The sequence below is a fragment of the Akanthomyces muscarius genome, chromosome 4, assembly GCF_028009165.1.
Source record: "Akanthomyces muscarius strain Ve6 chromosome 4, whole genome shotgun sequence".
NCBI classification, from domain to species: Eukaryota; Fungi; Ascomycota; class Sordariomycetes; order Hypocreales; family Cordycipitaceae; genus Akanthomyces; species Akanthomyces muscarius.
Genome location: NC_079244.1, coordinates 1466019 through 1490401, shown reverse-complemented (window position 1 = coordinate 1490401; position 24383 = coordinate 1466019). Strand labels below are relative to the sequence as shown.

At 54.0% G+C, this 24383-nt stretch overlaps 12 protein-coding genes across 12 annotated transcripts; 6 read left to right on the top strand and 6 right to left on the bottom strand.

Annotated features, from left to right (window-relative positions):
• Positions 1-167: 167 nt before the first annotated feature.
• Positions 168-1947, top strand: LMH87_011148 (uncharacterized protein; the record flags this gene model as incomplete). Its single annotated transcript, XM_056200240.1, has 4 exons — positions 168-174; positions 240-360; positions 419-1718; positions 1774-1947. The coding sequence occupies 4 exons, from the start codon at positions 168-170 to the stop codon at positions 1945-1947; spliced, it is 1602 nt and encodes a 533-aa protein (XP_056052110.1).
• Positions 1948-1996: 49 nt separating this feature from the next.
• LMH87_011147 (uncharacterized protein) lies at positions 1997-3723 on the bottom strand (the record flags this gene model as incomplete). The annotated part of the gene is made up of 4 exons (XM_056200239.1): positions 1997-2133; positions 2187-2680; positions 2736-3022; positions 3079-3723. The coding sequence occupies 4 exons, from the start codon at positions 3721-3723 to the stop codon at positions 1997-1999; spliced, it is 1563 nt and encodes a 520-aa protein (XP_056052109.1).
• Positions 3724-4264: 541 nt separating this feature from the next.
• On the top strand, positions 4265-5842 carry LMH87_011146 (uncharacterized protein; the record flags this gene model as incomplete). Its single annotated transcript, XM_056200238.1, has 3 exons — positions 4265-4287; positions 4377-4398; positions 4457-5842. The coding sequence occupies 3 exons, from the start codon at positions 4265-4267 to the stop codon at positions 5840-5842; spliced, it is 1431 nt and encodes a 476-aa protein (XP_056052108.1).
• Positions 5843-6251: 409 nt separating this feature from the next.
• Positions 6252-6523, bottom strand: LMH87_011145 (uncharacterized protein; the record flags this gene model as incomplete). The annotated part of the gene is made up of 2 exons (XM_056200237.1): positions 6252-6345; positions 6402-6523. The coding sequence occupies 2 exons, from the start codon at positions 6521-6523 to the stop codon at positions 6252-6254; spliced, it is 216 nt and encodes a 71-aa protein (XP_056052107.1).
• Positions 6524-6963: 440 nt separating this feature from the next.
• On the top strand, positions 6964-8867 carry LMH87_011144 (uncharacterized protein; the record flags this gene model as incomplete). The annotated part of the gene is made up of 5 exons (XM_056200236.1): positions 6964-7435; positions 7486-7732; positions 7783-7989; positions 8046-8428; positions 8485-8867. The coding sequence occupies 5 exons, from the start codon at positions 6964-6966 to the stop codon at positions 8865-8867; spliced, it is 1692 nt and encodes a 563-aa protein (XP_056052106.1).
• A 3177-nt stretch (positions 8868-12044) lies between these two features.
• Positions 12045-12977, top strand: LMH87_011143 (uncharacterized protein; the record flags this gene model as incomplete). The annotated part of the gene is made up of 2 exons (XM_056200235.1): positions 12045-12798; positions 12934-12977. 2 exons carry the CDS (start codon positions 12045-12047, stop codon positions 12975-12977), a joined length of 798 nt encoding a protein of 265 aa, XP_056052105.1.
• Positions 12978-14235: 1258 nt separating this feature from the next.
• LMH87_011142 (uncharacterized protein) lies at positions 14236-14724 on the top strand (the record flags this gene model as incomplete). Its single annotated transcript, XM_056200234.1, has 3 exons — positions 14236-14283; positions 14417-14485; positions 14563-14724. 3 exons carry the CDS (start codon positions 14236-14238, stop codon positions 14722-14724), a joined length of 279 nt encoding a protein of 92 aa, XP_056052104.1.
• Positions 14725-15176: 452 nt separating this feature from the next.
• LMH87_011141 (uncharacterized protein) lies at positions 15177-17133 on the bottom strand (the record flags this gene model as incomplete). Its single annotated transcript, XM_056200233.1, has 2 exons — positions 15177-15307; positions 15402-17133. The coding sequence occupies 2 exons, from the start codon at positions 17131-17133 to the stop codon at positions 15177-15179; spliced, it is 1863 nt and encodes a 620-aa protein (XP_056052103.1).
• A 670-nt stretch (positions 17134-17803) lies between these two features.
• Positions 17804-18567, bottom strand: LMH87_011140 (uncharacterized protein; the record flags this gene model as incomplete). Its single annotated transcript, XM_056200232.1, has 5 exons — positions 17804-17863; positions 17933-17965; positions 18231-18297; positions 18356-18371; positions 18420-18567. 5 exons carry the CDS (start codon positions 18565-18567, stop codon positions 17804-17806), a joined length of 324 nt encoding a protein of 107 aa, XP_056052102.1.
• A 433-nt stretch (positions 18568-19000) lies between these two features.
• LMH87_011139 (uncharacterized protein) lies at positions 19001-19954 on the top strand (the record flags this gene model as incomplete). The annotated part of the gene is made up of 1 exon (XM_056200230.1): positions 19001-19954. One exon carries the CDS (start codon positions 19001-19003, stop codon positions 19952-19954), a length of 954 nt encoding a protein of 317 aa, XP_056052101.1.
• Positions 19955-20914: 960 nt separating this feature from the next.
• Positions 20915-21660, bottom strand: LMH87_011138 (uncharacterized protein; the record flags this gene model as incomplete). The annotated part of the gene is made up of 2 exons (XM_056200229.1): positions 20915-21502; positions 21628-21660. 2 exons carry the CDS (start codon positions 21658-21660, stop codon positions 20915-20917), a joined length of 621 nt encoding a protein of 206 aa, XP_056052100.1.
• Positions 21661-22298: 638 nt separating this feature from the next.
• LMH87_011137 (uncharacterized protein) lies at positions 22299-24250 on the bottom strand (the record flags this gene model as incomplete). The annotated part of the gene is made up of 6 exons (XM_056200228.1): positions 22299-22491; positions 22585-22889; positions 22940-23314; positions 23364-23407; positions 23597-24061; positions 24130-24250. The coding sequence occupies 6 exons, from the start codon at positions 24248-24250 to the stop codon at positions 22299-22301; spliced, it is 1503 nt and encodes a 500-aa protein (XP_056052099.1).
• Positions 24251-24383: the final 133 nt, after the last annotated feature.

Genomic DNA, 24383 nt, shown 5'->3' with positions numbered 1-24383 from the left:
CCGGCTCTGCTGCCGCCCTCTCCTTGCCAAGTGTATCCATTTCTCCGCCATGTCTAGGAAATGTCTGGATCAGCGGTTTCCGCCTCGGATCTTGAAGCTGCGCCGCCAGTGGTGAAGGAGCGAAGGCAGCTCGGCGCTAGAGCCTGCGACCGTTGCCGTCGGAGAAAATGCAAGGTAGCTCAATCCGCGTAATTCTCCGATCGTTTCTTTGACAGGCCCTCTGACCCCATATTCTACAGTGCGATCTTCCACCTTCTGGGAGCTGTGCGCAATGTCTCGCAGCTCGGACAAGCTGCACTTTCGATCTTCCGACAGCCCGGAGGGGTCCAAAAGCAAAGAAGAAACCCAGTGCCGACGGCGGTACTCCGAGGTTTTCGGACATTCCTCCTCTGAGATTCGACGACCCATCCCCTTCAAGCAGTCTCAATTTCGGCACTTCAACGACACAGGAGCCTTGGAGCGCCACAAGCGCCGTTCCGATTGACACCAGTTTGCTACCTCGCAATGTCACGGCAAGTCCTTCACGTCCGAGTACAGACGGCTCAAAGCTGTCTGTTCTTCAACGATGGGAGAACTTGGTGGATGAGATTACGGCACGCGGCCTGAACTTCGACGCAATATTGAATCAAGGCATAGACCTCTTCTTCGAGTATCTCTATCCTCTTACACCTCTGGTTCACGAGCCTAGTCTTCGGGATAGCTTGGCGTACTTTGTGCCATCGGACCGCGCGCCACGCCTGGAGAAATGCGCCGACGCTACCTTTACCCTAATAACTGCCGTCTGCGCAGAAGCCGCATTTCTCCTCCCCAAGGACATTTTCCCGAACGGCGAAACTGTGGCCGACGCCTTTCTCCAAGCCTCGCGGAACTGCCTTGCCGAATACCTGGAGACGGACCTCGAGAACCCCAACGCAAGCTCCATCACCATTCGATACTTTCACTCAAATTGCGTCCACGCTTCGGGCAAGCCCAAATTTTCGTGGCACATTTTCGGGGAAGCCACGCGTCTGGCGCAAGTCATGAGACTGCACGAAGAGTCGAGCTACGAAGGCCTGTATCCAATCGAGGCGGAGATGCGGCGCCGCGTGTTTTGGATCGTGTACATGGGCGACAAGTCGGCCGCCATTCTGAACAATAGGCCGATCACCATGCACAAGTACTCGTTTGAGTGCGGAGTCACGGCCTCGTACCCTTCTGGCATCGAGGAGGAGTCGCAGATGCCAGTTTCTCCGACCAGCGTCCGCTCCAGTGAGCCGGCTTCCACCAAGCGTCAAAAACTCATACTCGGCTTCAATGCCAATATACGGCTTTGGGGCGCAGCGGCAGATTTACTGCTCGCCCTTCGCGTCTTGGAAGACCAGTCCAAGGGTGGCTTGGTGAATAGCCTGAGCCCACCTCAACGCGAAATTGTTGACCCCTTGTACATTTCCTTCATCACAAGCCTAGACGAGCTGCCGTCGTTCCTGAAGTCGCATCCTTTTGCGCCGACCGCGGAATCCGAGGTCTTTCAGCCCAATCAGTTTTTGATACAATGCGCAAACCTTCAAGTATCGATGCACTGCTTACGTATGGTTGTTGTACAAAAGTTTGAGCATCTGTCTTATCTTACTGCTGGCATAGAGCAGACAGATTTGCAAAAGACAGAGATTGTAAGGGATGCGCTGCGCGTCATACACGAAGTCCCATTTTGGGCGCTTCAAGTGAACGGCGAGCCTTATGTAAGTCTTGCGTAAAGTTTTCTATTCGCCGTAGCCTCTGCTAATCAAACTATAGGTAGAAAAGCTTCGTTTGATTGGTGCCAGTCTAATGGCGATAATCCATCGAAATCCAAATTCGCCAATTGCGGCACGAGCTCGCGGCGACTTTGACGTTCTGTTGGACATTTTGACGAGGCTAGATTCAAAGGCGTCTGATGCACTCCGCAGCAATTCTTCTTGGATACTGTAATATATCTTCAATCATTGTCTAGAAAGTGTATTTGTACGGTAGAATTGCATTATGAGCAACTGATAGGCTGCTTTCTTTCCGCAATTAGTTCCTGGAGAAGCAACGCTGATTTCTTCGGCGTCCGCTCCAGCGTGTCATAGTCTGTGTATGTGACGCCAAATCTAGGGCCAAAGCCATCTGACCATTCTATTTCATGTCAGTAGGTTGCAAATTTAACAATCGCTAAGAGAGGTTCTTACCCAAGTTGTCCATCAGGGACCAAGCAAAGTAGCCGCTGATGATCGCTCCGTCCTGTCTCGATTTACCAATCGCATCCAGATGGTCTTTGAAGTACTGAAGTCGAAACGGATCATCGACAGACTCGCTCTTTGTCATCTTGTCTTCCCCTGGACAAGGGCATCCATTTTCTGTGATGTAGATGGGCTTCTTGTACAGGCTATGTACTCTGGTGAGATGCTTGCGAAACATTTCAGGGCATGATCTCAGCCAGTGCACGCCACTCTCTGCGCCTACCGATTGGCCCTTTTTGTTGCTCTGGAGTTCCTCCACATTCCCCACGACATCAGTATCCGGCGCAACTCCTGCCTTGTGCTTTGCGTATTGCGACGTGTAGTAATTCATTCCGTAAAAGTCGGTTTCAGCAGCTGCAAGAGCCGCAAAATCCTCCTCAGAGAATGTAGGTAAGCGACTTCCCAACTGCTCGCGCATAGAATCAGGGTAGTCTTTTGCCAGACTACAAGAATTGTTAGTAACTATGCATTTTCGCCCAGAATTTTCCATCGACTTACAAAATGGGGTTGGCAAACCACCCAATGTGGAATTCCATGCGGCGCTCAGCTGCTTCTGCGTCCTGTTCACTCGTTGCATCCCATGGCTCATAATAGTCACCATTCAACGAGATCCCGATAGCTCCTTTCTGCTGTTTGCGAAAATCCTGGTTATAGGCAATAACCGCACGAGCGTGGCTCATAATCAGCGCCTTGCCCACAATCCACGGCTCTCTTGAAGTGTCCCCGTCAGTACATTGAGGGTTTGTGCTACTTCTTCCCGGAGCATTGCCTCCAGTTGCGTAGCCCTATCATGTAGTGTCAGCTTTTTGCGTCTTTTTTTTTGAACCTTTGTTGAACATACATATACGGCTTGAATCCATGGCTCATTTAAGGTGATCCAGCTTTTGACCCGGTCGCCAAAACGCTCATAGCACACCCGGGCATATCTCTCAAAGTCTTTTTGGACCTCGTCCACATTTAGCCAGCCGCCGTAGCGGTCATGTAGTGCTTGAGGCAGATCCCAATGATACAGAGTGACCCAAGGTTTAATGCCGCGGCGCAGAAGCGAATCAATGAGTTGATTGTAAAAGTCGATTCCTTCTTCATTGACAGGGTCATTTCTGCCACCAAGCGGGATGATCCGTGACCAGGCGATGGAAAAACGATAAGCGCCGGCTCCGTACTTGGTCAACAGATCAAAGTCCTCTTCGAACTTGTGATAGTGATCGCAAGCAACGTCGCCATTGGCATTTTTGGTGCGCGAGGGCTCAAGATGGCAAAATGTATCCCAAATACATTTTCCGCGGCCGCCCTCGTTTACTGCACCTTCGATCTGGTAGGCTGCCGTAGCAAAGCCCCATTCAAAGTCGGGTGGGAGAGCTGATACAGGCATGGCAAGCTGCAGAAATCGCAACACAACACTATACGGTCGACGAGCAATTTTGTTTTTGGTGCAAGTTGCAAAAAGACATCTCCAGGTGACGGCGAAAATATATATCTCAGACATACGGACCACTCTTCATGATAGCCTAGTGTCAAGCCAGAGCGGGTCAGTCTCGCGGTTAAAAGCAAAAGCGAAGCTGTATCCAGCTCTTTTCTCATTTCTCCGATGCTTCGGTGGAATAGAAACATGCAGTCGTCACTTGCCTTAATTTGGAGCAATTGCACGGTCTGGTTCCGCACTCCCCATCGGTAAGCTGAGGCTTGAATGGGGTCCCGTTTCCCTAATTCTCCGATTCTCCGTTGGGCCATTGCGAACCCCATGGGGGAGCGGGCGCCAAACGTTGAAAACTCATCATCCGGGGTAGAAGGGTCGAGATCCGAGTGGTCTGTTCTCGAGTATATAATTAGTCGCAAGGCGCTGTCATGAAGCATGCGATACCACCCTAATTTGAGAGTCGAGCCTCATCCTCGAACTATTTAGCTTCCGCTTCGTCCACTGCGTGGGAGACACTCTCTTCGGCAGCAAGGATACACAAGAGACCCGCCGCGTTTTTCAATATCGCTGCAAGATAACGCACTTTGCATGATGGCTCCTTCAGCCGCCCATGCCGTTGACAGCATCATACCGGTACTTGACTTGAGCTCGGTGCCACCGTTTTGGCGTCGCAAGAACGGTGTTCTCTTGTACTTTCTACTGACGTCGTCACTCCTTGCGAGCGCAGCGTTGGGCATAGATGGAGTGAGTCCGTTACTGGTTCTTTACACTTATCCCCCGGACACTGACTTTGTCTTCTCAGTCAATGACAAATGGCATGCAAGTCCTGCCTACTTGGCAGGACCGATTCGGACACCCGACTGGCTCCAAGTTGGGATTCTTCGGAGCTGCCAATGCGATAGGTGGCGTCATCCCCTTTATATTTCTCAACTGGATCGGAGATAAACTGGGCCGTCGATTGCCGACAGCGCTGGGCTCTGTCATTATCATTACTGGCGTCCTGGTGGAGTTCTTCGCAACCTCGCTGAACATGTACATTGGCGGGAAGATTGTGCTCGGCATTGGCTCATCACTGATTCAAATGGGTGCGCCCGTCCTGGTTACCGAGTTGAGCCACCCGAAAGAAAGAGTGCAAGTCACCACGTTCTACAACACATCCATCGTGCTGGGATACGTTATCGGAGCTTGGGCCACTTACGGCTGCTTTCGCATTCCAGGTTCTTGGTCGTGGAGGCTCCCGACTTTGATCCAGATAGTCCCTTCCAGCTACCAGCTTCTTCTCGTCTTTTTCTGTCCCGAATCACCGCGATGGCTCGTCGCGAAAGGGCAACCCGACAAAGCACGAGCGATCCTGGTCAAATATCATGGCGAATGTGACCCCAATTCGCAGCTGGTAGACTTTGAGTTTCGGGAGATTCAGGAAGCTTTGGCCAAGGAAAGTGAGCAGAACATCACTTGGAAGGACTTTTTCTCCTCGACGGCCAATTTGAAGCGCATCGCGCTCTGCTTCGCAACCGCAGTATTCAGCCAGAGCTCTGGTAACTTGCTGGTTTCCAATTACCTTACGCAAATCCTCAAGGATACTGGCCTTAAATCAGATAAGGACATTACCTTGGTCAACGGCATGGTCACTCTGTGGCAGTATATTGTCGCCATCAGTGTCACAGGCTTGATTAACAAGTTCAAGCGGCGAACATTCTTCCTGGTAGGCTCTGGCGGGGTCGTCGTGACATTTGTCGTTTGGACAATTGCGGCGCAACAGTACCTGGAGCACAACTCGCTCGCAGCTGGTCGCCTCGTTCTTGCCTGCATCTTCGTCTTCCAAGCCTTCTACACCTTTGCGTGGACGAACCTGGTGGTGACTTATCCGCTGGAGATTGTCACATATCGAATGCGCGCCAAAACTTGGGCTTTTGTCCTGTTGACCATCCAGGTCGCTTCCATCTTTGGCGGCTACGTGAACCCAATCGCACTGCAGAACATTGGCTGGAAGTTTTACATCTACTATTGCGTCTGGGTCACCATTATATTTCTGGTGGTGTATTTCTTTTTCGTGGAGACGGCGGGTCCGACTTTGGAGGAGTTGGCCAATCTCTTTGATGGTGACAGCGCCCGTCGAGAATTCGCCGAGAAAGCTACGAAAGTGGATAATGAGGATGCAGTTGCGGAGGAAAAGTCGACAGTTTAAGGTGGAATTAATGTGGCGCGTTTCGACTACAAAGTGCAAATTATTTCGCGCATATTTTGGCCCGGCTATCAGTGTCTTTCGCGATGATTCACTTGGCATCGTCTTGGCCAAGGCGGCAAAAGCCACGGCGGCGGGAGCCGTACTGGCTATTGTATAAACTCCATTAGGGCTTTATTCCCGAATCAAAACAAATTCACAGTGCTATACTTGACTCCGATTTGCTACTCGCAATGGTAAAGCCGTCGTCTACCGTCACAGAACTTCTTCGACTCGAACTTGAAATGCTAGTCCCTTGTAGCAAATCCCCGCTGAGGCCAGGGGCTGAAAGCATCGAAGTCTTCCAGAAGGAAATAATGCTGCACTAGCGACACGGCAATTGACTTCGAGGCTTTCCTTCCATGGCGATCGGCTATTGACGCCTCTTCTTTGCATGGGGCTTTTCAATCATCTGCATCGCGACTGCCGTCCAAAATCTCTCATCACTGTTCAAGTTTGACTGCTGCCTGGCGTTGGGAGAACCTTTTAGCGTGTGCATTGACCTCACAGGGACGCCACCAACCAGTTGGAGTTGCGGGACAAGCGGGAGGCTTTGGTCTTCTCGGTGGTTTGATGGTGTATCTCCCGGCTGGGGCTTGCATTAGCGGTCGTCGTCCAGCACCAAAACCGCGCCATATCGGCCATGCCGGGGCGTTTATTCGACGATCAGTTGCCACAGTTTCCCACTTGTCGGCCCGGGTTGGGTATTCGAGGTTATTCATGCGGCTCGAGGGCCTTGCCAAATGCCGCAAGGCCTGCCGCATTGCCGGACTTCTGTCCGAATTCTCCCCAGGTTATTCTAATGATGAAAATTTGCCTCCCCGCAGATGTTTATTGCCCCAGACATGCACGTCTGGAGTCCCCAGGATGTTCAATGTGTGGAGTGGTGTGAACGAGCGCGCCCGTGTTGTCGTGCGTGCAGCACGTCCGCTAATAAATACCTGTAACAAGAATGCCTGCGCACGCTACCAGTATAAATGCGACCTTGCACCCCGATTTAGTACGAGGCCGTGTCTGACTGTAATCTTGTTCCCCTCACCAACTCTCTACTTTGCATCGCGCTGCCGCGTGATTTGCTTTACATCATGTCTGAAGACAGGAAGTCGTCCTCGATCGCTGCCGACATGGAGAAGCCGCACATTGATGCTCTCGAAGTGGTTCAGCACGGGCCAAGCACCGCTGATGTAGACGAGTTCATCGCCGACATGGAGCGCGAGCTTGAAGCCGCTGGCGGGCTCAACACTGGCTTCTTCCAGGTCAACTTTGCGAACCCCAAGCACTTTACCTGGCTCCTGGTCGCTTTCGCCAGCATGGGAGGTCTTCTCTCGGGCCTTGACCAAAGTCTCATTTCCGGCGCGAACCTATACCTGCCGAGGGATCTGCATCTCGACGAGCGCCAAAACAGTCTTGTGAATGCGGGCATGCCTCTCGGCGCTGTTGGTGGTGCGCTCATTCTGTCACCCACAAACGAATATTTTGGCCGTAAATGGGCTATCATTATTTCCATCATGCTCTATACCGTCGGTGCGGCTTTAGAGGCCGGTTCAGTCAACTTTGGTATGATTCAATCCATCGTGGGAAAATGCTGTTTTTTAACCCGTCTCTAGGCATGATGGTTGCTGCCAGAGTTATTCTCGGCATGGGTGTCGGTCTCGAAGGCGGCACGGTGCCCGTCTACGTCGCTGAAACGGTCGAACGTCGCATTCGTGGTAACTTGGTTTCCTTGTACCAGTTCAACATCGCCTTGGGAGAAGTGTTGGGCTATGCGGTCGCCGCAATGTTTCTCAAGGTTCCGGGCAATTGGCGATATATTCTGGGCTCATCCCTTGTCTTCTCGACCATCATGTTCTTTGGGTAAGGCTTCATGCTCCCGGGGTAACTACAATGATGCTGACAGCTTGCAGTATGCTCTTTCTTCCCGAGAGTCCCCGCTTTCTCATGCACAAAAACAAGCGACTCGACGCATTCAAAGTTTGGAAGAGAATTCGCGGCGTCAACGATGCTGAATCAAAAGAGGAGTTCTACATCATGGCATCCGCCGTTCAGGAAGAGGATATCGCTGTCCAGGAAGGCGCCAAGAACAAAAACTATCCCTGGATGGACTTTTTCACGTAAGCTTACAACCATCACATCGAATCTCCATTGAGTCTAACAAGCTTATGCACAGTGTTCCTCGCGCTCGACGTGCGCTCGTCTATGCGAACATCATGATTGTTCTGGGCCAGGCCACAGGCGTGAACGCCATCATGTACTACATGTCCGTTTTGATGAATACTATTGGTTTCGACCGAGAGAGTGCAAACTACATGTCCCTGGTCGGCGGCGGTTCGCTGCTTTTGGGCACTATCCCTGCCATCTTTTTGATGGAAACTTGTGGTCGCCGTTTTTGGGCCATCATGATGCTTCCCGGTTTCTTCATCGGTCTTGTATTGATTGGCATTGCCTATCAGTTTGACCCTCAGACCAATCTGAAAGCGGCCGAGGGCATCTATCTCACTGGCCTGATCATCTACATGGGCTTTTTCGGCTCTTATGCCTGTTTGACATGGGGTACGTTGTCTCAAGTGGTATGAATATGGGCAATATTTGCTAACAATTTATGATAGTCGTCCCATCCGAGGTCTATCCCACTTACCTACGAAGCTACGGCATGACCACATCTGACGCCCTGCTTTTCTTGGTGTCGTTCATCGTCACCTACAACTTCAGCGCCATGAGGGATGCGATGACGCCTACTGGTCTCATGCTCGGTTTCTACGGCGGCATCGCTGTGATTGGTGAAGTCTACCAGATCTTCTTCATGCCCGAAACTAAGGACAAGACACTGGAAGAAATCGACTTGGTGTTTTCGCGCCCAACGATGGACATTGTCCGCGAAAACTGGCAGGGTGTGAAGGATACTATGCATGATGTGTCCCGGGGCAGATTCCGCAAGATTCTTGCGGAGCAGACGAAGAAGCGCAAGCCAGCAGATGGCGTTAGCGCATAAGTGGCTTAGTTCCGCAAATATTGAACGAATGACGCAGAATTAGCGATTTAGGAGAATATACCCTTTTATATTACATTTCGGAAGTGCCGTGGGACTAGTTCAACGCTGTCACATGCAAGAGCGCAGTGACCGCTACCTGAGTTTCTTGATCAGGTTCAAAAGGCACTCGGGCCTTGTGTGAAGTTTGCTCCAGTAGTTTGATCTTGGACACTAAAAAATTAAAGCAACGTACCCGTATTACTCGGTATAAGGCAACAACTTGGTGATGCATGAAAGTTTTCACATGCCAAAGTATTGGTCTAGGGTAGCAGCATTTTTTCGTGTACCTCTCACATGCACCAGAGGTTGAAGACGGGGGCCGGTGGCTGCCAAGCTGTCAAGCCGTCAAATGTACACTGATGCTGATCTGCGACACGGGCACATGCCCCCTCTGGACACCAGCTACTTACTGCACATGCCGTGATTGACAGCTCGCGGCCCCCTCTGAGCCCATGGGCCAAGGCAGTAGCGAAACGTGTGATTCTCGGGGTAACACGTTCGTTACGGAGAAACGTCAACATTCGATGCGGACATGGGCGGGCCTCGAGGGTGCACATGCTTACCAGAGCACAGCTGTGCCAGTACCAATTCAGATGGCCCTCCGAAGTTCAGAGCAAAATAGCTAGCAGCATAGCACCGCAACTGTGACACTGAGAAACCACCAGAGCTATCCACCGCGAGCACTAGCCATGGTGCCTGACAATAGCGTGGCAGCGGCCCGACTTGCTAGTGGCTCCACGGTCGCGGTCGCGGCGATGGGGGTCTTCTGTCTTGACAGAGCCACTGACTGCGACCTGTTTTGTTTGAGGCTTTTTATTCAACCTTTGTGTCAAAATATGAGATGTCACTGCCCGTAACACAGAGGGGCGACGTGTGAATGCCAGCCGTGCCAGCAAATCATGCGCCGGAGGGGAGCACCACAGGGATGTGTAAGTGGAATACCCGCCAGTCAGTGGCCAGCCTTCTGTATTGTGTGTGTGTGGACGAGAGGATCAGAGACCTAGACGCCCTCAACTGGTTGGTTCTTGCTTGGGACCATGGAACAACCATGTTTCAGAGCCTGATTAGCACTTTATTGGGCAGCTATTCCCGGTCGGCTTCAGTGTCAGCAGCCTCCCGTACTGATTAGCTGAGAACAACGAGACAGCCCGTCAGGACAAGGGAAAAGCACATGCAAGCGACCGGTCCAGAGTGCGACGGGCTAGTTACAGGTAGCGCAGACCCGGTAGTGCGGCCACCGTCTTCCGGGTTTGTTTTGTAGCATCACATGATGGTGAAGCATCGGCACTGAGGCTTGGGAAGGGTTCACGCGGAGACGACAGAATAGGTGCAAATCAGCGGTTACTCCCGCCACCTAGGCAGCTTTTATTAGCTGGCCGCTTGTCCTTGGAGGAGGCTTCTGCCGAGCGGGTGATCCCCTTGGTTTCATTTAAGGCGAGAATCGTCCGTTTTTCTCCACGGACGCTTTCGTTGCCAAAGCGAGTCCTACTTTACCTACAATTCTCCTATTGTGAGAGACGCATATCCCCCCTCTCGACCTGCCGGTTCGCCTCGATCTTGCTGCTTCACCTGGAAGCGTATTGCAGCGACATCGGCTAAGCTACCTTTGCTGCAAGCCACGGGAGTGCATCTTGGCTCACTACTGGACCAGCGCATGACCACGCGCCAGACCCGGGGACGGACTTGCGAGACAGGCATACGCATGCAGGCGGAAAGCCCTCTCGGATGCCCAACGACACCAAGGCGAAAAAAAAGGCTTAACCACGTTTGATCAAGAGGCTATCCCGCTGCTGCACGCTACTGGTTCCCGACTCGACCCTGCTGGCATTAAGCAGTACGCCACAACTGTTCATTCTGCATTGGACGACGAGAAAGAAGGTGTGCGGTCAACTTGTCAAATCAGTTGAACCCTTGTAGCCGAGGGGGCCATCTTGACAACGACGACGACTGACCTGGTTTTGCATTTTAAAAACCCCAGGTCTTCCACGCACAACCTGCCGTGCATCGATCGTTCTTGCAAAGCAGCCCTTCACATACACCGTTATTTGCCTACTGCTCGTGAGAGACGGAGGTCTCAACGCACAGAACAACATCTCGATTTTCCCCACGCCACCAGGGGTGACATTTGCCTCCGCCTTTTCAAGTCGAGCAGCAAAACACCTTTCCCATATCGCTTAGCCACCTTGTTGTTTTCTTTCCGGCAGGCCTAGAGCCATTCCTTCACATACCGCCAGTCTCCTCGCTCTTGATTGTGCGGGACACACTGACAGGCTACTGCATCCGTCCCTGGTCTCGAGACCCAGGCACAGCCTCCATCTTCCCCTCTCGACCGCCAAAAACAAGCCACCAAAACGCTAGTTAGCTAGTATTTTGAGTATTTTCGGTCCCCACGCCGCGCCATCTGCATCGGCTTCCCGCGGCGCAGACAAACCTTACCCACACCAGTCGAGACGACTTGTTCCGTTGCTGCAGGTCTGCTGCCCGCTTGGCGCGCCGTCTCCTGTTGCCTCTCACTCTTCACCGCCGACTTATAGAGGTCCACTTCAGTTGAGCCCATCCCCATCCCAACACCACCCTGGTCGACCCGTGGGCGAGTCGAAGCCAGCAGGGCACCAAAAATTACCTTGGGCTTCTATTGTTATTTTTGAATAATAACAGCACACGCCCGCTTGCCCTTGTCGTGCCTCCGGTCTTGGACCATCTCTGATTACCTTGCACCCTTGACCCCCCCTCCTGGTCCTGGATCACCACGTCTTTATCTCCCCCGTTGCTGCGGCAGAGAGATTTGTCTGATCCTGGAACGTCGGGGGTGTATAGACCGCCAGAACTATTTTGAAAGCTCCCATATCCGTCATCTCGCTCCAATCTGCCAGGGCTTCCTGTGGTCATTGGTTACGACACCATCTCCCCCTGCATCGGCAGGCCGTCACTCGAGATTATAATAATCACACCCGTCATTTCGACAAACAACATCTCCATTATTTATACATACGCAAGCCTCTGCCCCTACTCTTCCCACGATCGGCATTTCTTCCCCAACTTATTTCTCTCTTCTACCTTGAGACCCCCCCACTTATAGCGCTGCGCCGCAAAGCTTGTACGCCCTCTCTCTCTCCGCCAGAGCGCCGTGTGTGCAGCATGAGCCGTCACCATTGCGCCAGCCCGGCCCTGTCGGACACTACATACTACAGCTTCAACGACATTGAGCTCGTCGAGCCGCCGGAGCCCATCGTCGACGAGTCAGACTGCTGCGCGCAGCAACGACAGCAGCACAAGCAAGACTTTGACCCGTTTGAGGCCTCCAGGATGCAGCGACAAGACTCGGGCTACGAGTCGTCGTACGAGCCGCCGTCATCGCGGACATCCACGTCCAACGGCAGCCGGCCGTCTGGCACTGTGACGCGGCGCAACTCGTCGGCCTCGAGCCCGCATGTGCGATCCTCCAGGCCTTCTACGCGGCGCTCTGCTCGCTCGTACAACACATACTCGGGCGGCGGCAGCCAAGCACCGTACAAGGTCCGATCGTACGCGCAGTCGCAGCCCGTGGGCTACGTGCAGTTCCCGACGCCCGACCTCGTCGAGCTGGCGGAGCCGTCGTCGTCCGTCTCCGAGGCCGTGACGGCGCCCCAGCTGCCACGGACGACGCACTATTGGACAAGCGATAGCACCCGCCGTCTTGAATACGCGGCGATTGATGCTGCCGGCCGCGGCGTCAAGGGCTGGATGCGCAAGCATCTCGTGCCCGACTGCCTCGTGCCGGACCAGAAGCATCTGTCGTTTGACGACGACACTGGCAGCGTCCGCAGGTATCGACTGCATCTCGAGGACGACCACGGAGAGAAGCATCGCCCTTGCGGGCAGACAACTCGCCGCAAAAGCTGGCGCTTCTGGCGTGAGTAGTCGTTGCCATCCTGACGTTTCTTGGGCAGGGTTTTTGGGTACATTTTTTTGAACTTTGCATTTTACGCACGTTTTAATGATTTTCTTTTTTCCTTTTTTTTTTTTTTCATCTCTCACATTTCAACAGCGGTGGGCATATTCGGCGTTCTATACCCTTTGGCATTTGCATAGCATCGCCAATGACATTCAGAGAATGAAGGCATTTTGCATATCGGGCTTATATTATAAAGAAATTGGATACGACTTGAACGGTATTTTCTGCAATGGAAGCATCTTCTAGCACATTACATACGTGGTAGAGATTATACAACAACAATTTATATCTAAATAAAACCACAATTACCAACCGAAACAAGCTATCCTCCCACGTCGTAGAACTGATTTTGGCCTTGGGAAGCTCTGAATCATTGTTTGAAGCAAAAATGGCTTTGTGAATTTCACCCTGCATTCGAGCTGGGTCCGTCTGGGCCTGTACCACGGCAACGCCATAGACAGCATGCATGTCTTATAGCATGTACGCTGGCGGTCCACGCTGGCAATTCATTTTACGAATCCTCAGGAAAAGCTTCACCAAGCCTACTGGCTAACTAAAAATTCGGCGGGGCAGGGCCAAGATACCTCACGGAGTAGAGGGACGTGTACCCGGCTAACAGGCTTTGCTCCCGATCAACGGAGGTTCATCGCAAAGCCACCGGAGCATAGTCCGGCTGGGCCCCACTTTGAGGCGGGCTCCGGAAAGGTTTCCCGAGCAGCTCTAGAATTGTAGTACGGGAAAAGGTCCGTGTTCGCGGCGACGTTGATTGCCGTCATTGGCGAATTGAACAGAATGGTCAATGGTAGAATACTTTTCCTTTTGCCCCTGCAAGCCCTGCAAAGGCTGGACCGGGTGGTCTGCGAGTGTAGTGCTACATTGATGGTCAAGATGCTCGTGCAGCGCCAGCTTGCTTTGCTGAGCTTTGGGCAAGAGGCTAGCCTGGATTCTCATTCACAAATTCTCAGCCCTGTGCATGCTTCCAAGGTGAAACGAGACCTTCTAGGTTGCAATCCAAATGGCCAGTTTACACGCTGCTGTCGCTGTTCTTTACGGTGACTAATAGACAGAGTGGGAGGCAGCTGTGCGCCTACCGAACGCGTCGAGAATATACATCGTGATTGTTTAAAAACAAATCATCATCTCTCGATTGCAAAACATTCTCCTAGAGCTTATTATAATTTTTTTTTACGTGTTTGCTTGCACAGCCATCGCATAGCCCAAGATCCAAAAATGCTGACATAATGCACCCCCTGGTTCCTGAAATTTGGCATCAACGCGCTAGAGCCTCCTTACACGTCTCCCACGACAGCTCTGTTCACCACCAACTTTCAATCCACCAACGTCCATCTAAACCAACTACAGTCTTTCCTTTACCTCAAGAATCGGCCGCCCAGCATGACGCGCGCCCAGCAGACCATTTCCTTTGGCCTCTTGGTCTCCTCCGTACGTTGTGCTGCACACATGCAAAACACCGACCGTCGCCGAGCAGCAGCAGCACTCGCGGCGCACGATCCCCTCCTCCTGCGCAAACTCAATTCTCACTCTGCCGCATATGCTAATTCCCACTGAAATATAGCTCTACCTCGCTCTCTACCTCGAGCTTATCCCTCTCCCCGCTCTCGTCCAGGAGCAGATTGTCCCTGTCGTAAGGCCCTCTTTCTCGAAATCCGCCCGTCCCGTCGCGGGAACCGACATGTGGCTAATAACGTGCGCAAAACACAGCTCCCCTTTTGGGCTCTCGTCTCCTTTGGCGCCTTCCTCCTCTTCCGTCTCGGCTTCGGCGTCGTCACCTTCAACGATGTCCCCGAAGCGCACAAGGAGCTGATGGAGGAGATTAGCCAGGCCAAGGTTGACCTCCGCAAGCTCGGCGTCGATGTCGACTAAATTACACGAACACACAATTCTTATCGAGAACGACTTCTTCTCATGCATGCGCAGCAACCGAAACACTGCAAATATACGTTCACGAGATCAACAACAAAAGACAAAAAAGAAGCATGTGGAAGAGACGCAAGCCCATCACAACAACTAGTCGCACGGCACCTGATGACGGTACTAGACGAACTGGTGGAATAATTTTATTTCTTTGAACAAGGTTGGCTGCAGTTGCCAGAACTCGCCCTCGAATTAATGTTTTGGTATTGGCTCCGTAAAAAACGAGCCAAGAAAGGAAGCTGAAATGGGTGGAAGCTTGCTGCCCAAATATGAAGAATAAAAAATGTGAAAAAGCCCAAACAGATGTATATGCGCCCATCGCTCCATGTCATTTTTCTCATGTGTGTGTGTGTGTGTGTGTGTGTGTGTGTGTGTATGCATCCCGTTATAAATGTCGTTATTCAAGCATCCGCGTCGACCAAGAGCGCCGCAATCTTGCGCGCAGCGACATCAATGTCCTCGCCACCGCGCACCAGGTCCTGGAACAGGCCTCCAAGCTTGCCCAAGCTACCACGGCGATCGGCCCTTCTCCCTATAGATAAATATCCAGTCAGCAACGACAAACAAACCGTGGGGGGCAAATTATAGTTTGTAGAAGAAGAAGGAAGTCACAGGCAATAACTTACACTTTCCGGGCACGCCCTCCAAGACGGCAAGCTTGCTCTCCGCCTCCCCCGTCCAGTCGAAGCCAATCCTCCACTCCAGGCGTATGTGGGCATCGTCACGCCGGCTGCTCCCGCCAGACGCCGACTCGATCGGGATGTCGTAGGCCTGCCTGCCCATGAAATACCGCAGCTCGGCGCTCTTGAGCAGGACCCTGTCGCGCGGCGGCGCGGCGACCCTCTCGGCGCTCTGCTCGGCCTGGCGGCGCATGGCAGCCGCGGCCTGCGCCGGCCCGCCCTTGGTGAGGACCTCTGCGTCGAGGCGCGCCCACGTCTCGGCGCGGTCGACGGCGGCGCGGCGCCACTCGGCCATGGCCCAGAAGAGAATGCCCACGTTGCGCTGCATGCTCCGGTTGCAACGGCCCCCGCAGACGGTGTCGACAAAGGGCTGCAGCTCGGCGGCGGCGGCGGCGGGCTCGAGCGACAGGACGCGCAGCTCGAGGATGGCGAGCGTCATGGGGTTGACGATGAGCTCGACGCGCGCCTGAAAGAGGGACTCTTGGTCGCGCAGCGTGAGCAGGCGCCGCTGGCGAAAGGGGTGCTCGCGCGTGGCGGGCAGCGCGGCGATGCTCGACGTCACGCTGAACGGGCTGAAGACTTTCAGATAGCCCAGCTCTTCTTCGGCCGACATCTCGACCGGGTGGTGCGATTTGATGATGTCGTTGCTGTCGTCCTTTTCCGGCAGCAGCGTGGCGACGGGCTTGCTAAAGGGCAGGAGCGCGATGGGGTTGAGCGCCGCCATCATGAGCTGCTGCGACTGCGGCGCTTGCGCCAGAGGATCCGCTGGAATCAGCGACCGCCGCAAAAGATCCAGGATCCTGTCTTTGTTTCCGGGCGCGGCGTAGCGTCCTGTGTTTTGGGTGCTCAGCAGCCGCGCATTCTCCTGCGTCGCCATCTCCAGGTCCCGCTGCAGCTGGGCGAGCTCTTCGCGCAGCGCGTTCCTCTCCTTGACCTTGGCTGGGTCCTGCAGCGACACGTTTCGCGCCGGGTCGGGATGGGCCGTATCGCGCGGTTGCTCGTCGGCCATGTCTGCGGCGGGCGGGTTCGGCCGACGCTGCAGCGCCTGCGGCGTGGGCACCGGGCTCGGCTCGTCCTCTTCGTCGGGCCGCATGGGCGGCTTTTTGAGGGGTGAAGACTTTTGTTTTGCTCGCGTTTTCCAGCGCGATGGGCTGTTGTGTATGCCCCTGGACGGCGAAGACGTGACGGGGTCTGGCCTGGCTGGGGGCAGCTCCGGCTCGGGTTGCGGCGGGATAGCGACGCCAATGACTGGCTCCGGACGAGCTGTCCTGGGCACAAACTCGGGCGTCGACTCTTCTGAATCCTCTACGCGTGACGTTTCGACGCGTGATCCTGCACTCGTTGTCGTTGGGCGATTTGACTGCTGCGGCTGCTGCTGCTGCTGCTGTCCTGGGGGTGCAAGGATTCCCCCGCGGGCGATGCGACGGGCAGCCGCCGTTTGCTGGTCGCTAGCTGTGGTTGTCTGCTCTGCGGCGCGCGCAGCAGAGGTCTCGGCCGCAGCTGCAGCTTCCCTGCGCTCTATGATTTCTGGATTATGGCGCATCATGCTGGCTCTTGTCGGCGACGCATAGGACGGGCGGCGGCGTCGCGACCGTGGCGTGGTGCGCCGTTCTGGGCTGGGGCTCGACACGTCTGCGGCACCGCTGGTCCGCCGTCGCTTGGGCGAGCGCTCGTCCATGGTGGCAGATACAGAAATAGCGCGCTTTTATTATAACAAAGAGCCGACTTTCTTCATGGCTGCTCGAAATTAGTCGTCGATATCGCGTGTTGATCAAGAACCAAACGGTCTTTCTGGTCGGTCGCGTAACCGTGATGGCGCCAAACAAAATAGTGGGTATCCACAGCCCAAAGAGGCAAGTCTAGATTTATTCGACAATTAAGATCAACGACATGTGAAAGTGATTCTTGACGCCTTGAAAGATTTATACCACAAAAGTAGAGAGATGTTTTAGAGGTTTCTGCGAAGACCAAGAAATTTGTTTGTCGCGCTGCCTCCTACTGGAAAGTGACGAGCAGTCCCAGCTAATACAGGTTGGGGCAAGTCGCGAGAATTCCCCAGCTTGCCGTGCACCACTAGATCTTCAAGGCTCATTTTTGTGTATTCTGGAACTGTCCAGATATCAGAGACTCCTAGTTGCGTAAGCTTTCCTGCGCCCCATAGTCTGCGATAGTACCAAACCGCCGCTGCAGGGCTCCCCTTTTCTATCGCGAGGTCGAGTTCATCATCAATCGTCTGTAAGTCGTGGTGGAAAATCCTAGGCTCTCTACCATATCTGGCTTCCAACGCCCTTGAAATGTCATATCCTGTAGGTGAGAGTTCTGAGATGCCAAATTTTCTACCAGCAAGTTCAGAAATTGGCGTGGCAGCGAACGGGGAAGCATACGCCGCTGCCACATAATTGAGGGTGCTAATAATGAGACCATGTTAGCCTACTAGCATATCTTGAGAAAAGGAAAAGAAAGATAAGTTGACTTACCAGAGGGGCAAAGGCTAATGCTGGCTGTCGGCACTAAAAATGAGCCCGTTTCCAGTATAATCAATTTCCAGTAGACTGGTCGAAAAGGATCAGCATTGCACCCGGAGAATGTCAAACAGGGACGCCACTGGCGGTGTTCTGATGGACGACTCAACCAATAGCCCGGGCGAACAAGAGTCATGGCAATGCCGGCGGCCTTTGTCGCTTCTTCCACCTCTCTCTTGAGTTTCAGTACAGGAAGTCTCAATCCCTGCTCATCTATTTCATGCGACGTGTCGGACGGCACAAATAGCTTTACCTGTGTCTTGGGAATGGCCTCGATGAACCCATGCTGACGTGCGATTCCCTCATGTCCGACTAGCGAGCTAAGAGATTACTATGAGAATAGGGCAAACTGACATTTCTCGAGGAGGATTGGCTTACATGACAATATCAATGTCTTTGAGCGCGCCCACCACGGACTACTGATCCCTCATATCAACGCTACTCGTCGAGACATTGGCTGGCAGCATGCTGGTGTCGGGCGTCGGCTGGTGCAGCACTCGTATGCGAGCGCCAGAGTTGGCGAGGGCCTTGAAAATGGCGGCACTGGCCCAGCCGCGGTGGCCGTAAACAGCGATGCGATTAAAAGCCATGATTGTGAACGGCAAGGTTCCGAGAAACTGTTCGTAAGTTTACAGCTGTCTCGGGCATACCGGCCCATCAGGCTTAAGCACACGGAGAGCAGGTTATGCACGAATACATTTATATACATTTATGATTCAATTTCTTTGGTTTTTAAAAAAACTAGCAAACAATGAACAAGCAATCTCCATTCTGAATTTCGTTTCCATGCGCTTGCACGCCCGTAGCTTCACCAGATGGGCCCGCCACACAAAGCAGGCCGAGCTAGCTTTCCACAGCGCCGTTGTGCTCTCCACCGCCACCAAAATTGTGCTCTGACATCATCCCGAGCACAGCCGAGATCCCACGGCCGACAAAAAGCCTGCCCGTCTTTTTTCCCTTGATCGGGCGCAAGCAAAACACAACAAGAACCGCCAGCAGCTCTCGCACCGGCTGTTATTGACCATGTCGGCGCCGACGAGATTGGCGCCGACAGTATGCCGGTTCTGCCGCGCATCACCAGCGCTCCGACGAACATTTGCCTCGTCCTCGGCGACCACGACGACGACTACCAATGCAGCTGCCGCTCGCGACCAGGCTGTCTGGCCTCAGCGACAACCTCGCGGCGAATACTATGACATTCTTCTGCGCGATCCCACGCCCTACGCCAGCACAAAAGTCGAAGCGCCGCCCAGCTCCGCGTCCTCCTCCTCCTCACCAGCAGCACCTTCGGAAACAACAACGCCCGCCGGCAGCGACCCGGCCAAGACGTACGACACCATCGCCTCGCGCACCGCCTACGCCGACTCCAACAGCGGCACCTCCGCCACCGCCGCCGAGCGCGCCCGCGTCATCTTCGGCTCGCGGCTGCTCGGCCCCGCGGAGCGCGCCGACCGCGCCGCGGGCAGGCAGGCCAAGTCGACCACCGTGGCCGGCGTGCGCGTGCCCCCGCAGCCCGAGGAGCCCGACAACTGCTGCATGAGCGGGTGCGTCAACTGCGTGTGGGACCTCTACCGCGAGGAGATGGAGGAGTGGACGCTGGCGTCCGCCGCGGCCAGGAAGCGTCTCGCGGAGAGCGCAGCGTCGGCCGCGTCGGCCGTGCCGCGTGGTCGCTTGGGGCCATTCGGTCCAGGCACGGGCGGCAGCGGCTTGGTCGGCGGCGGACCGGGGCAGGGCGGCAGCGGCGGCGTCGGGCCCCGGCCGATGCTCGGGGAGAGCACGGCGGCCGAGACGGCGACGTCCATGGATGCGGATGGCGGCGGTAGCTCGGAGACGAATTGGACCGGCGACGCCAAGATTGCAAAGGACATGTGGACCGATGATCTCTTTCAGAACGTGCCTGTAGGGATCCGCGAGTTTATGAAGCAGGAGAAGCGGCTCAAGGAAAAGCACCAACGAGAGGGGACAAGTGGTGGTTGAGTGGTCGATGGAGAAAGGAAAGAGATGTGTTGTTCTAGAGGATAGCATATAAAGAGCATACAGTGGCGTTTATTATGGAAAGACGGAACTTCTTTTACTTACATGGCTAGATGGGATGAGGCATCGATACACATGATGGCGAGATGCCGGGCAGCAAGAGTGCCTGCTTGGTGAAGAGGTGTGTTACATGTGTATCAGACTTTCATAGAATACAGAGAGCATACTGATACAACGCGTTGAGCCGTGACCAGTCAGTTCCAGGTGATGCTGCTGGCGAGCACAGCCTCTTCACCATTCCCTCTTGTCTGTGTCAGGCGTCCGCACCACCGCGCTCGTCAGACAAGCAAGTGCCTTCACTGGTCCCCTTCGGATACAGTGACTCTGTTTGTGGCACCGGGCGCATCATTCGGCGTTGGCAGCGCCGAAGCTGCATCGCTCGTCCTACGTGATAGAACCAAGCGTTGCCGAAGGTGCCACGCACCCTCATTCCACGCCTTAAACACACACGCCCTAGCACAGAATTGGCTTGCCTGACTGTCTCAAAAAAACCCGGCCCTGTCTTGTGCAACGTTGGTTTCTGCATCGCTACGAGTGGCTTGAAGCGAAGAGTGTGCTACAATGAGCTGCCTTGGCCAGCACCTCTTTTGGGGCGGAATACATACGGTATGCACGACGTGAGTACGCTCGGTAACAAGAGAATACGGGCAACGAATTTCCCGTAGCTAGATTGATTTCTACCAAGTCGAAGTGGTGAATAATCAGAAGCGAGACAAAGGCCAACTTCTCGGTATTCTAGACCCTGCAAGGCTAAGCTCCTTGTATTGAAACTAACTTTCTTTTGTCATGTCATGGGTATCGCGCATCATATCGCCAGTACCGTCGCTTGTCTATTTGAGTGGATATAATTCGTGGTTTTGTGTAGACGGTGTATTTTTGTGGGAGAAGATAGAGCCCGCCCGTCTACTTCTTACTGCCAGTCTCGGCGTTGTGGTCGTGCTCCTCAATGTTCATGGCCTCCCAGGGGTAGTTGATCCAGACGTCGCCGACGGTGCGGGCGGCGCAGTAGCGGGTCGGCATCATGTCCGAGGGTAGGGTGCCCTTCTTGGTCTTGTCCTTGTTGTGGAGGACAAAGATGCTAAACTCCGTCTTGGGCTGGGCGGCGCCGTCGGCCATCTGCCCGCGTGCCTGCTCGACGTCCTTTTCGAGCTCCTTGACGGCGTACTCTAGCGTGGTGCGCGTATCGTCGACCTCGTCGACGATGAGGATGCGCTTTCCGACCAGGTTCTGCATGTGGCCAAGCGCCGTCATGTCGAGCCACTGGGTACGTGTCACCTTTGTGCCGGGCGTCTCGACCTCGGGGTCCTCGCCGAGCTGCTCGTAGAGGGACAGGCCGATGGCCTGGATGGGGATGTTGGGCGAGCCGGGCTGCTTGAGGAACGAGCGCAGGATACGGGCGGGAATGTAGCCGCCGCCGCCAATGGCAATCATGAGCTGCGGCTGGAAGTCGGCGAGCAGGCGCCCGGCAGACTCCTTGCACAGGTTGTGCACCTACGTTACAAGGGCGTGAGGGTCAGCAGGTGTGAAGGCCGAGACGGCAGCGGGACGACACAAGCCGTCGCATCACGGTCTCATGCGATTCCTCAGCTCCGCCATCTCGGAATCAGAATACTCACATCGTTGTAGGTAACGTAGAGCTTCTCGACCATTTTGAAGTCTGGCTTGTTGACTGAAATGTCACTGGCGGGGTAAATAGCCGCTGGATGGGTGCGAGAGGTTTTTGAGAAAACGGTTGTATTCAGAGTAGAATTCTGCTACAGTCGTCGAGATGATGCGAATTGCCGCGACGGGAGCAAGACGGGAGCAAGATGCCCAAGAGAGGAGAAGAAAAAAGAAGGAGGGGAGAAAGTCAAGCTGCCTGGCCGTGAGAATTTTCTTATCAAAACTTTTTTTTTTCGCCCACCTCGGAGTGCCCCGCGCTGCACCAGAATAGGCAGTCTCTGCCCCTCCAGAACAGCAGCGAGGCCACTCACACTCCACCGTCGCTGTCAAAGTAGAAGTAGCGCCTTGTCATGCCTGTCGGCATCCACAACTTTTTACATGTCGCGTCCGATTCGCTCTCTCAATTCATCTTCCGCGTCTCCTGTGTAAAGAACGCCCGTCGTCGCTCTAAAGCTTCTTGATATTTGCAGGTTTGCGGGCGTTGGTGAGCGCATCCTCTCGTACTGCGGGAGACCGGAACAAGACAGACCCCAAAACAGTCGGCTATAGTTTCTAAGTGGGTATTCATATATATGCACCGAAAATCACAATACCTCCCTCCTACAGTGCATATGCAGCCTGCAGCTTACATGCAGCCCTTTTGCCCTGGCGTGAAAGATATCCGCGACTCTTCGCTTGTAAACCACCACTCCAGCCTGCTAGGAAACTTGCAGCATGCCCAGTCGTCCTCCGGGTGGTCATGTTCCGCGTTCGTGCTGCATTCGATGTCGACGCTATCCCGCTCCACGCGCGTTCCCGGTCGCAGATACTTCGTCTTCCTGTAACAAAAACACGTTGGGTGCCAATACACCCGCACAGCATCGACGCCTAGGCGACACTGGCCCAGTGCCCTCTCTGCGCCATTCTTGTACCGAACAACGACACCCCGGCATATTCGCAGTGCCTTGTCGTGGTAGATTTCTACGCTGGCCACGTCGTCCAGCTGTGCGTGCGAAAAATAGGCATGCTCAAACGGCGGTGACAGACTCATCGGATTCTGGTATAAAACTTCTACTTCCTCCCCTTCTTCATTATGAGGCGGCGTCCCCAAAGGATATACTGCGCCCATTCGCGATATACCATGTATCAGGGTGGTCGGATCGTCTTCCATCCACACATCCATGCCGTAGTGCAAATAAGGGCCTAGAACAACCTCCCCAGAAATATTCATGTGCAGCTGTACTCGATTAGATACTCTAGCAGCCCTGCGCATCATTGTGTACTTACAAGCAAGCTGCCTGCAAAATGAGGCAAGACTACCCCAGGAGGTAGCAGCGGAGAGCGAAATCCAAACTTTTCAATGCCACCACGAGTCGGCACAAATATCCAGGCGACCCATTTCTTCTTAACAGGGTTGAGTCGCTGGAAGCACGAGTAGGCGGACGGTGCTTGCGTTGTGTGCGCATGGATTGCTGCGATCGAGCCAGAGGAAATGAAAAAGGTGATTCCAAACGAGTTTTGCGTTTCGATGGTACCTAGGCGCGGACAAATCGGTTGCAGCTCGGGCGAAAACTGGTGGTCGGGCAACACAGGGGGCCCGGGTGTGTCCCAGGATCTCAACGATCGCATTCCTTTTTGTAGATAAAGCCGCCCAAGTCCAAACTGTGTCGGTTAGCTTTGGCTCTGAATAGATTGGCTATGTGGTTCCAACCTTGAAAGATGCTGATATCTGGCCGAGTCGCTCCACGCTATCAACTACATATGCGTACATTTCGCTACGCATTGGGCTCTTTGCAGGAAATTCCGCCAGTCTCTCAATTTCTCGCAAACCATAAGAGTCTATCGTGAGCCGAAAATATGAACCAGCTCCAGTGTTTGCACGTGTCGGCGCAGAGCCTCGCGTCCAAGATTCTATCTGCGACAGGGTAGTCATTGTTGTCGTACTGTTGTTGGCTTCGGCAACAAGCTTGCGAATAAACTCTTTGGCGAGAATATGGCGCCAAAAGACGCCATGTCGAAGATTTTCGCATACAAGTAGCAACAGCTCATTTGGAAGCATATCCAGAGGCATGTGCCAGTTCGCTGCAGCGTGCGTCATGGCGAGACTGACCGCATCCTCATCCAGGATGGTCTGTGGCAAGGGCCAGAATCCACGCCATGGATAACGAGCATGTGCGGCGTGCCATAGGTTGTATGCGGTGATGTGTTTGTGCGCCCGTGTTTGCTGGAGAAATATCTGGAAGCAATCCTGATGCACCGTGACGCTTTCGAGCTCGGCGGTGCATTTAGCGCATTTCGGCAGCTGGCAAAACGTCCAGGGCGTGCCGGGCTTTTGGTTGCAGTAAATGGCTATGGGAAACGCCGAGGCATCAATCACTTGACAGGTGGAATTGGAGCGATTCCCAAGCACTTGAAAAAAAGAAGGAAAAAGTCGCTGTCAGCTTGGATGTAGGCATGGGCGCTGGTGGGAGACTTACAGGCTATCATGGGCTCCCCGACCTCAAAGTAACACCCGCAGAGGGGGCATTCTGGGTGTATTCGAACATGGCGATGGCCCTCTTGCTTTTCGATACTTGCTGCTGACCTTATGGCGTTCATAATGACGGTTGCGCTCAGTAGCTGCGGCGCTACATGGGATCGATGAAAGGAAGATGAGATTGCAGAGATGGAGGGTGTTGGTGATGATGGCAAACGGCGGCTTTCGCCGGAAACAGAACGAGGTGCGAAAATT